Genomic DNA, 17,768 nt, shown 5'->3' on the forward strand with positions numbered 1-17,768 from the left:
TAATTATCACACTCCATGATTATTTTAAATAGAAATTGAAAGATATATTAAATTAAAGTAACATTTACCTGAAGGACATTCACATTCTTCAACATAAGATGCTGATCCAAGTCCAGTATTTCTTACATCAGCTGTGTCCATCACTATATTAGTAATTCGAATATCCAAGTATGGAGAATTATCATACTGTGCTCTAATAAATAGTTTTTCTTATCAGTTTCAGGTAATTTTATATAATATTTATTAAATTAGCATACATACTTAATCAGAATATTGTCCACATTTTCTAGTGTCATCATGATATCTTCTCTTGTAGCAGGAATTTCATTCCATCCTTGTTGTTTATACCACTCGCCTTGAAAAAATCTGACAATCTCCTCGTTATCGTAATTCGGTATTAATTGCTTTCCTCTATGCACTAGACGATAATTGTTCCCGCTTAGAATAACTGATGGTGCAGAATTTGCTATACCAGTTCCATTAAAACGTACTCTGTATTTCAGATAACCACCATAGGATTTCAATTGATTCCCATAATAAGTCTCAGGTAAGGCGAAGTAAGGAAGTTCCGTATCGGTGCTCGATAACTCTGATTGATATAATTGTACACCATTTCGATCTATACTTCTCAGGACTGAGATCTGTCCAGTGATATCATTTAGAATTTGAACGTTTGGTTGAAATTTGACTTCTATGATATTGTGACGATCCATTGGTGGAGGAATATGATAAGTGAAGAGATTGGCACTATGACATTCAGTAGCGACACCGAAACAGAAACAGGAAATGCACTCGTCTGGATTTCTGGCTTCAGAATTGAACATTCCTTTAGGACAAATATCTCTAATAGACTTATTTACCATGACGATAGCGTCAGGTATGGCGAATACAAAACCAGCATTGTTCAATCCTTCACAAGAATAAGCTCCTTGATCTTCTGGTTGAATGTTAGGACATGTGAGTGTTCCAGTTCCATTTATAGATGTCATGGTACATTTGGGAGGGACATGGCCCCAATTAAGACGCCAATTGATTTCAGGAGTAGGCACACCAATTGCTGTACAGGTGATTGTTAAAACTTCCCCTACATTCAATGTAATCATAGGGACAGGTGGCTTCACTATAAAAACTGGAGCTATAATAAAAAAAAAGGAAAAATTATTTACATCGAACTTTTCTTTATGTATCCTATATTTAGATTATATCAGAAAAAATACATACAACATCCTATTTCATCGCTAGCATCTAAACAATCCTTTTCCATATCGCAATGATAACTTTTAGGTATACATTGGTTATTACTGCTACAAGCAAATTCTGTAAAGCGACAGGGAGAGCCTGGTTTGTTCGGGGCACAATTTTCTTCATCGCTGCCATCGGCACAATCTTTGTCACCGTCACAACGCCATAGTTTACTTACACACTGAGTATTATTGCAACGGAATTGATTGGGTTCGCAACCGTGTGGACCTGTTCGATACAGTTAATTTCCCTTCAGTAAGAAAATTTCCAGAAAAATATCAATAATAAATAAATTATGAAAACTTACTGCAACGCATTTCATCAGAACCATCGGTACAGTCTAATCTATCATTGCATACATATGACTTAGGAATACATTCACCGTTGCTACAAGTAGCTTCATCATATTGACACACATGAGGTCTGCTTGTTGCTGGTGGGTCGACTACATGGAGAATGAAAAGGTGATTGCTTTGTTTTATGTAATTTTTCAAACTATAAATTTTTTCAAGTTCAAAGATACATACATTTTTCTACAGTAAGATATACGCTAACTTGTTGGCCAGGAATGGATAAAGGATAATCAACAGCCTCGCAAATGTATGATCCCGAATGATTCAATTGGATATTTGGAATTTCCAGACGTCCATTGATATCTCGACTTCCAGGTGGCAGAGGAAGATTATTTCCTCGTAGCCAACGTACTTTAGCCCGAAGAGGACCTTCGTCGCGACATTGAAACACAACTTCGCGACCTGATTTTTAAAATAATAATATTCTATTAAAATAAGAATAACTTTTTTTCTTTTTGTCATTAAGTGTTATTTGTGTGGAATTATTTGTAGTATTTTTATAAGTAGTTTATGTTATGAGGAAATTTTCACTATTTGGTGTGAGTAAAATTTGTACATGTAACGATATATGATATTGTTTTGAAGACATTGATATTGTTTTTAAAAACGATCTCACAAAATCATTAAAGTATTTATCGTTGTATAAACATATTTACATGCATGTTGCATTTATTGTCAATTACAAATTAATTAATGCGAAGCTTTCAAATTTGTAAACAATTCTGATATTATAATTCTTAATGAACAAAATGGTTTTCTTAAATGAATATCCATAATTAAGATGAATCATTAATCACATATTTTATGAATCAAAAAATTACATAGCAATACTTGCACTTTTTCTCCGTAAAATCTTACCTTGCTTCGCCGGATCTGGCCAAGATAATAATTAAAATCAATTAAAAATCTTTATTATTAATCAATCTCTAATAGTTTATATACTATTGTATGTATATTTTGTGTAATTGAATTATTATTATTCTATAATTATAATCATTGAAAGTTTATCAAACTTACTTTCTTTAATCACTTGCTCACTTGGATAGGTCTTCAAGCTAAGGCTGGATGGTTCTGTGGCTATATAAACAAACAAAAAAAAAATCAATAATGTGCATTACATGATACAATTAAATTTTAATTAATCAATTTAATTACGTACTACAATATTCTTCATCAGATCTATCTCTACATTCTGGTATTCCATTACAGACAGAAGATTGAGGTACACAATCCTTGTCTCTAATGCACATAATGAAACCAGCTGGACAACGACCAGGCATTGGATGGGAACCAACATGATCTGATGGAATTTACAAAAAAATATTAATTAAATTAATAATTAAATTAGTAATTTAATTATTAAATTAATAATTAAAGTATTAATTAAATCTTAGAAAATTATCAATATTAATCCTAAAAGTCAAAATAAACTAAAAAGTATACAAAAATAATAGAGATATGATAATGTGACAAAGATGGGAACATCTTATCCTCAAATAAATCTCAAGATATTTTTTTTTTACACTATAACTTTTGTATTTATTTTAGTTTTTAAAATCAAAAAATATTTCACGAATATAATAATAATCTGAATATTATATAACAGTATATTATTATATAATATATTATTATATATATTATTATATAATAACAGTTATATATAATTAAAATATTATACTTACCACAATCATCTTCATCAGATCCATCAACACAATTAATATAACCATTGCATTGATCCTCAATCCTAATGCAATTTCCATCTGCGCATTGGAATTGATCTTTGCCACAGCCTACAAATACATTGAACATTGTAATAAATAAAATCTATATCTTTATTATTATTTTAAAAAAATGTGCGTTCGTTAAAAAATTTGAACAAGACACAAAGAGACTCTAATAATCTGGAAATAATAATGTTCTAAGGGATGAAAAAGAGCATGAATTACCACAGTACCTAAAAATGCTAAAAATAGATATAAAATTATTAATATATGTACAAAAAATGCATGTATCTGCACGCATAAAAAAACAACGCATAGAAAAATTCAACAACATCTCATATATATTTTTCTATACGTGTTAATATATATTAATCAAAAACTTCACTATTCTACTATAACATTTAAAATACTAGATAACATCAATCGCTTCCAAGGAGAATATTTATAAGATAAAACATATCCTTTCTCTCTAATTTTTAATCTACTAGATTAAAGATTAATTAAAAATTAACTATATCACATGCCATAACAACAGTATTTATAAACTAAGTATCTAAGTTTGTATTAACTGGAATTCAATACATCAGGCAATAGATGCATTAAAAATTACATAGGAATGCATTGAACGCGTGACTGAGTAAAATTCATTCAAGTATCTACTCGAACAACCTATACATCGTCTATTCGGTTGCTAACACAAACTCAAAAAAAAAAAAAAAAAAATACAGAGTCCAGAAAATCTGTGGCGTCCAGGATTTCCAACGAATGTCTAATTTCATTCATCAAGCCATAAATAATCCTTCAAACCAAAAATTATTTTCAATTCAATTAGATTATATTGGAATTGAAATTCCAAATACATAAATAGTATTACTAGAATAATTAGTTCCTGTATAAAGTGATCGCATTTCTTTCATTTCGTTTTCTTGGATCTTATTTTTTTTTTTTTTTTTTTTTAATAAACTTTCACAAATAAGCTTATAATCATTTATTCAGGAACTGCAATAACTATTTGGATAAATGTTAAAATATGTGTATACTATTTAATTTGACAATTGGAATAGAACTAAGCAAAACTATATTCAAAAATAAAATGAAGCGAAGAGAGATGGACGCCAACAGATCATCAAGGTCTGTCCAGTGATCTAACCGAAGCAATACTGTTCGTCGGTAAAGTCGCGGCAATCGTAGAAATGGTCGCAGTGGTGAGTTTCAGGGATGCAAGTGCCATCAGCACAAATAAAATCATCGGGAGCACAACTTCTTGGAGTGCTCTGATTAGCAGGCGCTTGATAATCCGGATTGTAATCCTTGTTATCCTGAGTCTCGTGGATTAGCCCTACCAGGTTGGTTCTATCCGACGTGTTCTTACCTAGAAGTAACCGAAACTGAACAAAACACCTTGTACATGGTGTTTCTCTTTCGTTTTGCTTTTCTTTTTTTTTTTTTTTTTTTTTTTTTTTAACGATCTTTGCCATCTCTGCAATTTGAAATTTAATTCTACTTACTATTTGCGAATCCAGTTTTGTTTCTCATCTCTGTAGGAAGAGGTAATCTGATCAATTCGACTATTTTATATGTGATTTACCATGTACCTCAGATTGACAGTGTATCATTTATTAGCATAGGAAGATTAATAATATTGGATTAATACAGATAAATTTGGATTCTAGAATCTAGATTCTTCTACAATGTCTGACGTTATATATCTCAGTGTGATGTACAATCTGAAGCACTTGTGATTGAATCAGTGCACGTACAAACTGGGTGCGGCACAATTTAGATTGCCTCTAGCAAGCGGTGAACACGGTGTCACGGCCAAACACTGCGTGTGCACCTGGTGCGTTGCGTGATCTACTGTGGATCAAGTGTGCAATACCGAATAGAGCTTATGTACAGACAGTGGAAACGGCCACGACCTGGTCAGACATCAAAAATCCTCATGAATCTTACTAGAACCTTGAGAAACACGTGTTTCGCTATGAGTTATTTGTTCATCCTGTACAAGTATATTTCAAATATTACAATCTAATTCCTCATTATCCATTAACAGTGGTTCTCATTTGAGAATACATACATCAGAAGTGCATGTAAAAAAGTGTTAAATATTCTTTTTTTTTTTTTTTCATATATTGTATACACATATATCAGAAAAACAAACAGCTAACAAACTTGACAATATATTTCTCATGGAATTAGATAAATTCAAGGATGTTCAAACGAGTTTTTGCTCCTGGTTCTTGCAGCCTTTTCCACCAATTTTTGGCCAAACTATATTTCCCTATATGATATCTAGGACATGTTTCTGCCGGTGCACACGTGTTCCTGCTCAATTTCTCTTTTCCACCATTCTAAGCTGTCTCTTGGTGACATATCCCTTGACCTACCTTGAAGACAGTTGGCCTCGTCGTCTGCGTAAGGGCAGTCGGCTCGTTCGTCGCAGACAGCTGATTGCGGAATGCAGGTTCCATCGCGACAAGTAAACTCGTCCTCGCGACATCTTGGTGGTTGAGTCACACCATTATCTGCAATTTTTAATATTTTTGTAACTTTTTTCTCAACAACATATCATTTACTGACGATTCAGGATAAATTGGATGCACTAAGACAGTATAATTGAATTGGTTTTGCTTTTTTTTTTTTTTTTTTTTTTTTTTTTAACACTATGTAAATAAGAAGGACTAAGCATTTTCAGAGATTGATCATCAATTCAAGAAAGAGACTTTTCTACGAGTTTTAGAATGCTTCGAAGAAAAAAGAAAAAGAGATAAAGAGTTCCAGAAAGGTCCGGAATTGAAAAAGCACCATCTCGAACAGGTTCGAAACGGTTTGAAAACCCTTACTGCAATCGCGTTCGTCGCTCCCATCGTGACAATCGATGTTGTTATCGCAGAAGAAGTTTTTGTTGATGCACACTTTGTTGTCACATGGTAACTGACCATCGGGACATTCTGAAAAGACAGGCGACAATTAATAGAGGAACTGATGATTTCAAAATCGATATCCAAAAGAAACTAAAAAAGAAAAAAAAGAAAAGAAGAAGAAAGAGAGAGAGAGAGAGAGAAAAAGAAGTGGGTAGCAGTGTGCTCGCTTCCCTAAAAAATCCATAAATACCATCTATATAACATAATGCCGTGTATATTATTCTAAAGCGACAGAAGAGAGAGAGAGAGAAAGAGAGAGGAAGAGATCCGACTAAATAGTGAGAATTCAATAGAAAAAAAAAAACTAGAAAAATAAAAATGGATGGACAGCTTTTGATCGATTTTCTACAGGCCTGCGGCATAATTAAATGTAGAAAGAGAGAGAGAGAGAGAGAAAGAGAGAAAGAAAGAAAGTATAATAAGTGGCCTGTGATAATTAAACCGATCGATATACCGTCGAGATATCAACAGGGATAAAAATCGTCGGACAAACAGCGTGCACACTGCCGGATGTCATGCGACGTTTTAAGGAGCGCACATGTACACCGAACCCGAATCGGCCAAACTCTCTACGGCGTTCATCATCGGTATTTATAGATAAGTAGAAAGATAACGATTGGAAATACCAATGGAATATTGACACTGTTGACTAAAACTTCTTTTTTATCGTTCCTTCAATGTTTAATAATATTTTTTTGTATTATTTTTTTCATTTTTTAATATTTCAATTTCGAATCTTGAATTGCTTCGAATTCTTATTCATATTTTTCGATATTTTCCTTCCGCGTGGAGGAAAAAAAAGAAAGGAATTAACACGCGGATACATGAATTTTCTTCCAAGAAACGAAAAAGAATTTATAAATATATCAAAGTTTCGTTTCGTTGCACGATTGCTCTTTATCAAAGAGCAATCATTGTTATTGTGTAACGTGCTCTTCGATTTTAATGGCGCACTTTGAACATCGTCGGGATCGTGATTACATTCATTGTGATTTCAACACAGAAGGAAGCAATACATTTCCGTTCTTATCTAATAACGATTTCGTGATATTAATCGCTCGTGAATCGAGAGGCGCGGGAATTGATAGGTATTCCATTGGTATTGTATCGGTAAGAGTATCGGTAAGTATAGGAGAATTCTACTATGCAGCACGATAACTCCACGTGAACTACGTCCTCCCTAGGGAGCAAGAGTGTGTAATAATAATGTAATTTCAAAAAGCTTCATGAACGGTTTATAAACGGTATCAAACAGAAAGATCTAAAGGCAAAAGGCGATGCCTCGTAAATTCTAAGGCTATGACGTGTGTGGTGAGATAGTGAGATAGAAAAAGAGATAGCGAGAGAAAGAGAGAGAGAGAGAGAGAAGAAAGAAGAGGGAGAGACATACACTGGGGTTGATGGAAAGTTTTCCTAAATTTGTGAAAATAAATAATTGTAAAGAAATTGTCACTGTATTCAAATTTCCTCTCGACTCCAGTGTATGCGAGGAGGTATAATCCATTTGTTAAATTTATCGATCTTAGGATCCAGTGTACGTGCGCTGTGTAAAACTTATGATCTAATAGAGATATACCAGGATGGAATAAAAAAGATATAATATATAAATTTAAATATAAATATAAATATATATATATATAATATACATAGGTATATACAATCAGATATGTAGAATAGAAGAGGTACATAACAAGATCAGGCAACCTGTGCTGAAAGAGAAGATGAAGAAAAAGAAATAAAACAACGTACATGTGAGAGACAGAGAGAAGAAAAATGAAGAAAAAAAAAAATATAAGACAGATAGAATATTCGAGCCATAGGGAGATACATATGTATATATATATAGAATTCCTTGCAACAAAGTGTTCCACGTATTTTCAAAGTATCAGTTAAATAGTTTTGAATATTAAAACGAGACTTGATGTCGCGCTGAAACATATAAAGATACGTCGATAATTGTTAATTAAAACAAGGCTATAGAAGAGGATATGCAAAGAGAAAGAGAGAAAAAGAGGGATAAATTACTTGGAATTATTTTCTGATATTATTACATTGATATTATACATTTCTGATATTATCCCCATATATAATAAATACCTTCAATAAGTCAAAGGTTCTAATGAATCTTACAGACAAACAGTATATTTAATGCTCTTAAAGCAATTAAACCGCTTTGTTTCTGCCGGTAGAACTGACAATTTATATTTGATTGTTATTCTAACGCGAAAATAGCTCTTCTGTAGGATTCATTCGGAGTATTTTTTTTTTTTAAATAAAATACGAAATAACTTGCGAGAGTGAGTTAATCGTGCGATTGTTAATGGAGAAACGAGTCAAAAATGTGCAATGCATTTTTTCAGCCCGAGTTTCCGTTCTCAAGAAAAACGACTTGAAAGTCGGTCGCGAGTGAGAGCTTTTAGCGTAGCTATTCCAACGGTTCTCAACCTATTGCTTTTAAATTTTTAAATTTAATTAATTCGCCTTATTTTTTTAATTAAATATTAAGATAAATTTTTAACGCAAAATCAATTGTTCTTTCAATAACTTCAATATACAAACAAATAAAAATCATTCGTTAAATTTACAAAGATATTTGGAGAATTAAAAATTAATTGGAATTAAAGATATATTTGAAGATAAAATGAAAATAATATTATAAATAATTTTAAAGAGAACCACTGAAATGCCGCGAAGAAGTACACCACCTTTCAAGTTCGATTCTTTTCAAAAAGAAAAAAAAAAAAAAAGTTTCTTAGAAGGAACTTTTCCTACATCTTTCCTCCATATTTTTTCCTTTAAAGAACAATCCCATACGAAAAAATCAAGATCCCCACCCATGTGAAAAACCCAAATTTTTTTTAAAAAATTCATCAATCCCCTTCGAACCAGTTCGTTAATTTACATCTTTCGTTTTAGAAGATTTCAAGCATTGAAATCTCTATATGAAAGCTTCCATAACCTCAAAGATGTCCCTCTAACGTGAGATTCTGATCGCGGCATCGGGATTCAAGCAGCGAAAGACGGGCAGTCAATGTCCGCCTCGGTCGATAAGAACGTGGAAACGAGATTAACGGCTCTGCACGGGCGGACAAGAGCGGGCTGGCATTAGTTACAGCTTCTTAATTGCCGTCTTGAAGACCGAGCCGCGACCAGGGAAGAGGTGGAGGGCTCTCTCCGCTATCCCCTGTGTACGCATCGATTTCCATTCTCTGGCTTCTCCTCGTTTTTCACGCTCCACCTTGTTTCCTCGCGCGTCCATCCGATGAACCGACACGTTCTATCTTTTTAACGTACTCTCTAATTCCTTTCTACCTTTCTACCATCAAATTTTTGGATGGAGGATACGAGGAGACGAAATTTGTTACAATCTGAAACTTTTAATTGGAATTCGATGGAAATTATTAATTACTGAAAATTAAAAATTAAAGTTTTCTTAAAGATTGATATATCGATATTGATATAAATATTTTTTAGGTTAAGTTAGGTTGGATGATAGAGATAGAAAATGTTAAGTAGAAGTTATTTATATTATTTCAAATATGAATTCAGTGATTTATTATACCTTAAAAGATTATTGTATTATATATAATACGACTTCGTTTTGATTCTATGTTTTTTTCTTGTCGTAAAAATTCTTCATTTTTTGAATTCACAAAATATCGATATATATGTCATTCGATTTCTGAAAAAGTTACAGTGAGAACGAAACTTTGAAATATTACTTCCATAGGATGCGTCTTACATCGAGAAGTCTCAAATTGTAACAATGATACGAATTCAAGTCACGAAAATTTAAAATTTTTCACAGTGGAACATCTTGCGTACGTTGTCATCGTAGAGAAGTTAAAATATATGGGATAGATGCGTAAAAAAAAAAAAAAAAAGAAACGCGTGCTAAAAAATATATGTTAAAAAAGCTTCTATTTTTCCCTTCATGAAAATCGGTTCTTTTATACGATACAATCCCAAAAATATCGAAACTCAATGGAATAATTTATGATGCGATTTCATGAGTTTAACGCGAAAAGATTGGAAATTGACAGACAAGGAAAACGAGAATAAAAATAGAGAACCAGTCCAAAGTTGGTTGATTTGTATTACAGGCTGCTATACCGCGATCGATGGACATTAAACATGATTGTTTAATCGCAATCCTCTGTGAGACGAGTTTTTTCTTTTTAAATTTAGAAATTTATTCTTTGAGGTATTCCATTGTCTAAATATAAATTCGCAAAAAATGGAGATGTGTTGTTGCAAAAAAAGAATGAACCCTTTCGCGTAAATTATGCTTCTTGCATTATGAAAAATAGGGCGCAGGTGGTTTATGACAGCAGTTCTCAACCTATTGTCTCAGTAATTAAATTAATCATAAATTTTTATTATAAAATAAAATTAAATCCAAGTCAAACAAAGCAAATTTTATTTTGTGAGGATAAATAATAATAATCTCCGTTAATAATAATTTTTTTTTATCCAAAATCGTACAAAAATAACACGATCAAAGAGAATTTCTCAGTAATTTGGTTAAAAATTTGCGACATCAAGAATGAGAACCACTGATATATCAATTTTCTCCGGGGATTCCCATATAGTTTTCCTATATCGACCGTTGATCACTAGAGGACCGATCTCATTCGAATCTATCGATATAGCATAGCCTGCAATGCGAATCAGTTTAGATCGATAGATAAAAAAGAGGCAAGCAGATAAATTGAGAAAAGTGGCGATCGTACGGCAGTTGATTTCGTCCGAGCCGTCCGAACATTGTGGTCGACCATCGCAACGTCTCTTATTGTCCAGGCACAATCCGTCGTTGCATCGAAACATTCCAGCTGGGCATTCACTTACTACAAACACGATCCCCAAAAATAGCCAGGTGGTTTTTCATTAGAGCATTTCGTGCAATGGCGCGTATACGGACGAAGAAAAATAACCTTACCGACAGAGTCCATGTTCACTTTTAATTATCATATGTCGATAACTTTTGTGATTAATATATATTCTAATGTATTTATTCACAAAAAAAAAGAATCGTTTAAATTATTAAAAGAGACATATGAGACTCCGTTACCACTCTTGGCCTTAGGCTTCTTTGCGTGCACGTTGGTCCATTAATTCAAAAATAGAAATGAAAATACTCACATCTATTTGATATCTCCAATAGATATCCTGAAATGTATACACAGTTCCTTAACTCTTTCATTGTACACGACACATGTTTTATAATGATTAATTTATTATTATATAATTTGGAATTTTTTTTTAGTTATAAAACTTGGAATTTAGGAGACAATTCTATTGTTGAATAATATCGTTTCAATGTTACTTTGAAAATATAATGGAATAAAAATTTTCCATTTTAAACCCAAAATATAATTCAATACAAGATGTAATAGTCCATTTCAGAAATGAAACAATTACATCACTGATTTTTATAGAAGAAATAATACACTAAAAATCGAGATTTAAACAACGAATGGGTTAAAAAATGACTAGTATACGTTTCAGGAAATGAAAATATAAAGAGTATCCATGACGCAATATTCATGATGCCATGCATATATAAGAATAACTTGTTCCCATGCAAAAACATGCATTTACATCATAACGGACTAAACAGTCACATTCTCCACGTACAAACATTTATAAAAAAAAAAAAATCCTATTTGCATTGATTCAAAAAATAGAGGGAGATTGATTTTTATAATAATATATTTTCCAATTATATATTTTCCAGCAAGGAAATGCGAATTGTTAGTCAATGATCAAAATCGTATCGTTTTGCATACAGATGAATAACAAAGGAGTCAGGGGATGGATGGAGTTAGAGATGCCATGAAATGTGCCTCATCTGTTAGTAAGTCTTTGAATAATATCTACTTATCCTAGTTCAAAACTAGTGTCAATCAAATTAAAATTATTCGATTTTGAAACGACAGATATATATATATATATTTTCTTTCTTTTTTTTTTTTTTTTTTAGAAAGTCACACGCAAAGGAACAAGACCAAGTGGGCCACAGGAACACTTTTCATCGATTGTCAGGACATAATTACCGCATCCAGATTCGTCAGATCCGTCAGCACAGTGGATAACATTGTCGCATCTCTCGATTTCCGCTATGCATTCACCACTGGCACATTTCCATTCGGCAGGTGAGCAGACACCTTGACACAAGTCACAATAGCTCAACAACAAGCGTTAAAGAAGCTTCGACAAATAAGGTGTAACTTGGGTGCCTCTTAAAGTGACCACCAGGATCATATTACCTCCCAGTCGTCGCTCAATCGCGAGAGGATTGTTTTCACGACGACGGTTCAAGGCACCAAAGTGGGGGGGAGGCGGGGAAAAAGGACGGTAAATAGGACAAATTCGTCACTCGATATCTTGCATCTTCTCAAATTTGAAAATCAATCCACCGATTCGATCATATTAAAATAATAAAAATTTCAATTATTTTCAATTATTTTAATTTTCATTTTCTCTTATCGCTAACTTATCTCTTCGATCTCGATGGTTTAATTTTTTTCTCATTCGATGAAAAAAATAAGATACATATTTGGGAAACGGCAAGAATTGCTCGAGTGACTTGAAACGGAAACACAAAGGGGGCTGGCTTACCACAACCACGCTCGTCACTGCCGTCGAGGCAGTCGAAGATATTGTCGCATTTGCGTCGAAGCAGAATGCATTGTCCGTCGTCGCAACGCATTTCCTTGCTCGGATCGCATTCCCTCGGGCTCTCGGTTGCACCGCCCGGCCACGGCTGGCCTGAACGTACATACACAGACAAGCACATTGCCAGCTACTAGACACAAGCTTTTCTACCAATGTGGAGGAAAGAGAAAGAAAGAAAGAGAGAGAGAGAGAGAGAGAGAGAGAGAAAGAACGAGGACAACGATGCTGTTCGTGGAATTAATTCAGAATTGAATCTAACTGGCCAGTCAGTCAAGGTCAACTCTCCACAAGCTTCTTTTGCACGCGTAAAGAAAGGAATTTAAAAGGGTGAAGACGTTAAACGTGTAACGTAAACAGGGATCAATGAATTCGTTGGCCCTCGTGGCCCGTCGAGTCATTTTTAACCTATCTCTGTCTTGAGTTGACATTTGAATTTATCGATGTGAGGAAGATCACTTTTTATCCAGATATATTTCTCGTCTTTTTCGTTACAGTATCACGAGATTTGAAAAGAGTTAAATTAGGTATCGAGCGGATGAAGTATTCGTGGGACACGGAGGTTGGGAACGAATATATAAAAGTTGGTATGCAATAATTCGTTCGAGTTCGTTTCCGACTAATTTAAGTTCTTCGTTGGACGAAGAGGGATGGATATAGATCGATTTCCCTTCTCTATATCCATTTCGCTTCGTCTAAATCGGAGTTAAAAAATTAGTTAATATAAATTGATAAATTCAATTTTTTTTTTTTTCTATCTATAGAGAGAATCTAAAAGTGTTTCTGCTTCATTCAAAGTGTCAAATAATCTTCCATATACTCAATCTTATCATAATGTTAATAATATAAATAAAAACCAATACGAGAAAAATTTGTTTTCACAGCAATTATTTGTCCGATTAAAACGAGGTCGGATAAGTAGGAATCTACTGTACTTTTGCAATGGCCATTTTCAGCGTGCCATTTTCAATCCAATATGATACGAAAAAAGTCAATCGGTTCAAAAATCTCTTCACCTTCGATTCAAATTTTCGATCGACAAATTAATCAATTAAACTTCAACAAATCACTTAATTGATTCGTCGACTGAAAATTTAAAAGAAATATAAGAAATTCTTGATCCGTTTGGCTTCTCCCAACCCACCGACACTTGAGAAACCAGTGTTAGATTCTCAAAACGAGGGATATTGATTTTTGAAAAAAAAAAAAAAANTTGAAAAAAAAAAAAAAAAAAAGAGGTTTCAGTAAGTTGGAAAAACTAAAGCCGGAAACGAAGGAGGCTTCTTGGCCAAGTTTTGCTTATATATCAAGCTAATGAATTAATTAGCGGTGAGTAAGCCAGCATCGTCATCCCCGTTGTCAAGTGCTAAGCAAACGAGAAAAACGCGTCTACCCAGCCAGGGGTTTCTACTATCCTACGTGGAGAGGAGGAGGGAGGGAGAGGGGACCCTCCCTCCCATAGTGTATTCGTAAACACGTTTCTTTGAAACGTGCAATAGGGCAGGGATGGAGTGGGAGGAAGAGGGGTCGAGTGTAATCGAATGGTGGATGGCATCATACAGCAAGCGAAATGTATCGTAAGGCTCATTTGTTGTTGGAACAAACTGTCCGAATGTTTCCCGCCATTTTCTCGAAATATATAAAATTTCGCGATATGAAAAATATTTCTCGTTTGTCGAGAAGAGATGTAAAATTTTTCGCGATTTATAATCTTATTATTTCTTTCATTTTTTCTCAAACAAATGTTAATCAAATTTCCTTGAGATTCCGTTTATTCATTTTTTTTTTTGAATAAATAATAATCACTGAAAAATAGGCGGAACGTTTCTTCCAACATCGTCGAACGTATCACATCGCACAACAAAACTCGCAAGATCAATGTTAAAATGCTCAAATTGTATCGATTTCCTTTCGAATTTTATATAATATTTTGTTTTTTTCCATTCGATTATTCTTTCCACTGTAATATAACGGAAAGAATCCAATTTTTACGAAACCATTGATCGAGCAAATTTATGGATAAAAAAAAAAAAAAAAAAAGAAAAATACATTACATCGCATCACAAAACTCTCAAGATCAATGTTAATGATCAAATTGCATTGATTTCGTTCACTATTTTACACTTTTTTTCTTTTTCTTTTTTCATTCTATTAACTTCTTCCATTCGATTATTCTTTCGACGATATACACATGCGTGTAGCAATATCGATTCAATTTTTTTACGGAACCATTGATCGAGCAGATTTGTGGATAAAAGAAAAAAAAAAAAAGAAAAAAAATAAATGAAGAGGGTGAAAACTGAGCGTACTGATAGGTGGAGTGGCGTGTGTAATGGTTTCGTTAGCGCAATCTTCGTCGCTCTGATCCGGACAATCCGGTTGGCCGTCGCACCTGTAGATACCCTCGATGCACTTGTTCCCGGTGATACATTTGAACTGGGTAGGTGTGCATTCCCGTTCTGTTTATTGGGGGGTCGTTTGTGTCGCAGCAGGAATACACAAGAGCAGAGAATACACATTTATATATACACAAGTCGTTATGTCGACAATGAAAATGTTGTTTTGTATAAGGGGAAGGGAATTTCTTTTTGCTCGGGAGGGCAGGGATGACCGTTCATCGAAGAAGAATCAATCTTTTTTCGAAATAAAATTGAAATTTTTCTACACCTTTGTGTAATTCTTGGAAAATATTTGATCGATGCTGTAACTCGAACGGCGGCAATATTTATTTATTCTTTTTGATTCCATTAGAATATCATGTTCATGAATAAATTCCTCTTTATTGTGTAAGAATCACGCAAATTGATACGTAAAATAATAAAATGTAAAAGTTTTTAATGTTTGAAATCATTTTAAATTAAATTCGTCTCGAGCTAAGAAGATAGTTTTTCAAACAGAATTCGAATTTTAATTTGGGAATAGATTTTACAAGATGATATATAATAATTACGTTGGATAAGGATTTTTTTCACTTTCTCTAATTTTTTAAAAAAAATGATTAAAATTTATCACATCGATATATTTTATAAATGCAAGAAAAATTAATTTTCTTTTTTTTTTTTAATTTCCTTCTTCGACGTCGAGAGACACCTTGTCCTCCTCGATAATGGATAATAGTTGATTAATCAAGAGGGGTATCAGTTGTAGGGTTTCGATTCTGTTATGACATCACGAAAAGCTCGAAGCTCGTCCACGAACAACGAAAGCGTTCGACGAACAACGATACAGAAAGCTATATTTGCTTATTGAACAATACGCGAGAAATTCGTAGAGAATTCCTCACCGTAGATTCTAGCGTTTCGAACTGGAATTAAGGAAATTTCTATAACTTTCTATAAGACTCGTGAATCTATGTATACAATTAATGAGAATCTGGAGAGGCAAGGGTTAAAACTTTGAAGCTATCAATGTACAAATGTTGGACACCAATATGGTGAATAAAGCTTCAACACCTTTTTCTTTCGTAAAAAAGAAAAAATAAGAAGAAACCGTAAAAAATACTCCATAATAAAAGAAAAAAAAAAGATCAAATTATTTTGCCAAGTTTTAATTCAAATATTTTCCTCTATCACTGTTATCCTTCCTTCGATCTTAAAAATGTTAAAGCTTTCTTCATCCAGGTTGATGATCCACTGTAAGTTCAGATTACTTTGCAAGCAGAAGCAGAGGCCATCAGAACACCAGACAATATTTTCAATTCCAACGCGTTTCGAACTTTCTCTTACTTCATTCTAATTCGTACAAAAATATAACAATAATAATAATAATAATAAAATAATCCAAATTTACTTCATTTTTACCATTTTTACCATTTTTATCATTTTTACCATTTTTACCATTTTTACCATTTTTACCATTTTTACCATTTTTACCATTTTTACTTCGCTCTCGACGAAGATTAAAAGATTAAAAATAAAGTTACTTTAAGTTAATCACTTGTTTAAAATTAAACATTTATTCTATATATTATAGTTGATAATCTATAATTGTTTCCAAATTATCATTATCGTTATTTCGAACGATAAATTATGGAAATAACGTTTCAATTAAATTTTCCCCGGCGTTGTAATGGCCTCACACGATACGTAAGTGTTTAATATACCGCAGTGAAGCTCGTCTTCTGCCCGTGGGCAGTCGTCGAATCCGTCGCAAACGGAGCTCTTCAATATGCAAGAGCCGTCGCTGCAGGTGAAGTCCATAGAAGGGCACGGGGCCAAATCTACAGGGGCGCCACCGGCAAAAACAGACACAGCCTGGTATTCATGGTCAACGACCGCCGTCTCGAGCTCCTTTGTTCTCTTCTTTGTTTTTCGGCTCGCACCGATAATGTCGAAGCTCGAGCCGAGGTGATGTGATGATGGGTTTACACATGTGCGAAGCACATGTATTTGCACATATATATATATATATATATATATATATATATATATATATATATATATGTTCGAATGTAAATAACACGTATGTACACAAAGCACGCGAGAGGATCCAACACGTGGACGAGGCGCACGTGTGGAGAGAACACATTTAAAGCGTGGGGGCATATCGGTATATATATACATTGAAAGCATTTGTTACACTGGTGAAAATGGTATATATTTTTATTATATAGGGGGGGACTGCCAGACTGCGATACTGGATCATGACTTCACTTCGTGTTCATCCTATTGTTAGTTCATCCGAGTTTTCAATAACTATTGTATTATTGCTTTTGGTATTGTACGTGTCCTTTTTCGAACATTTTTTTTTTAATATCGCTGCATACGTGTTCCTTGAATTCGATGATTAATTTAATTTTATTCGCACGATCTCTTGATTACTATATAATATTAAGACTAGAGAAGTGACTCGAG

At 33.5% G+C, this 17,768-nt stretch overlaps 1 protein-coding gene across 21 annotated transcripts in view; it reads right to left on the minus strand.

Moving 5' to 3' along the window:
- The window catches only part of LOC122717267 (basement membrane-specific heparan sulfate proteoglycan core protein-like), a 154,580-nt gene that overhangs the window by 11,599 nt on the left and 125,213 nt on the right, over positions 1-17,768 (minus strand). For 14 of the 21 annotated variants that reach the window (XR_006347184.1, XM_043941162.1, XM_043941170.1 and 11 more), the window contains 14 exons: positions 12,862-13,011; positions 12,297-12,407; positions 10,974-11,087; positions 6,160-6,267; positions 5,704-5,841; positions 3,278-3,385; positions 2,755-2,895; positions 2,613-2,672; positions 2,454-2,468; positions 1,770-1,997; positions 1,550-1,687; positions 1,222-1,470; positions 262-1,135; positions 69-193 (listed from right to left, as the gene is read on the minus strand). Coding sequence is in view for 20 of the 21 variants with exons in the window: in XM_043941162.1 (XP_043797097.1) it covers positions 69-193; positions 262-1,135; positions 1,222-1,470; positions 1,550-1,687; positions 1,770-1,997; positions 2,454-2,468; positions 2,613-2,672; positions 2,755-2,895; positions 3,278-3,385; positions 5,704-5,841; positions 6,160-6,267; positions 10,974-11,087; positions 12,297-12,407; positions 12,862-13,011 (2,559 nt within the window). In the remaining variant the exon portion in view is untranslated. The remainder of the gene's footprint in view (positions 1-68; positions 194-261; positions 1,136-1,221; positions 1,471-1,549; positions 1,688-1,769; positions 1,998-2,453; positions 2,469-2,612; positions 2,673-2,754; positions 2,896-3,277; positions 3,386-5,703; positions 5,842-6,159; positions 6,268-10,973; positions 11,088-12,296; positions 12,408-12,861; positions 13,012-17,768) is intronic. The other 7 variants (XM_043941174.1, XM_043941172.1, XM_043941175.1 and 4 more) reach the window with 5 other exon arrangements.

The sequence above is a fragment of the Apis laboriosa genome, unplaced genomic scaffold, assembly GCF_014066325.1.
Source record: "Apis laboriosa isolate Shangri-la unplaced genomic scaffold, ASM1406632v1 scaffold4_cov146, whole genome shotgun sequence".
Lineage (NCBI taxonomy): Eukaryota > Metazoa > Arthropoda > Insecta > Hymenoptera > Apidae > Apis > Apis laboriosa.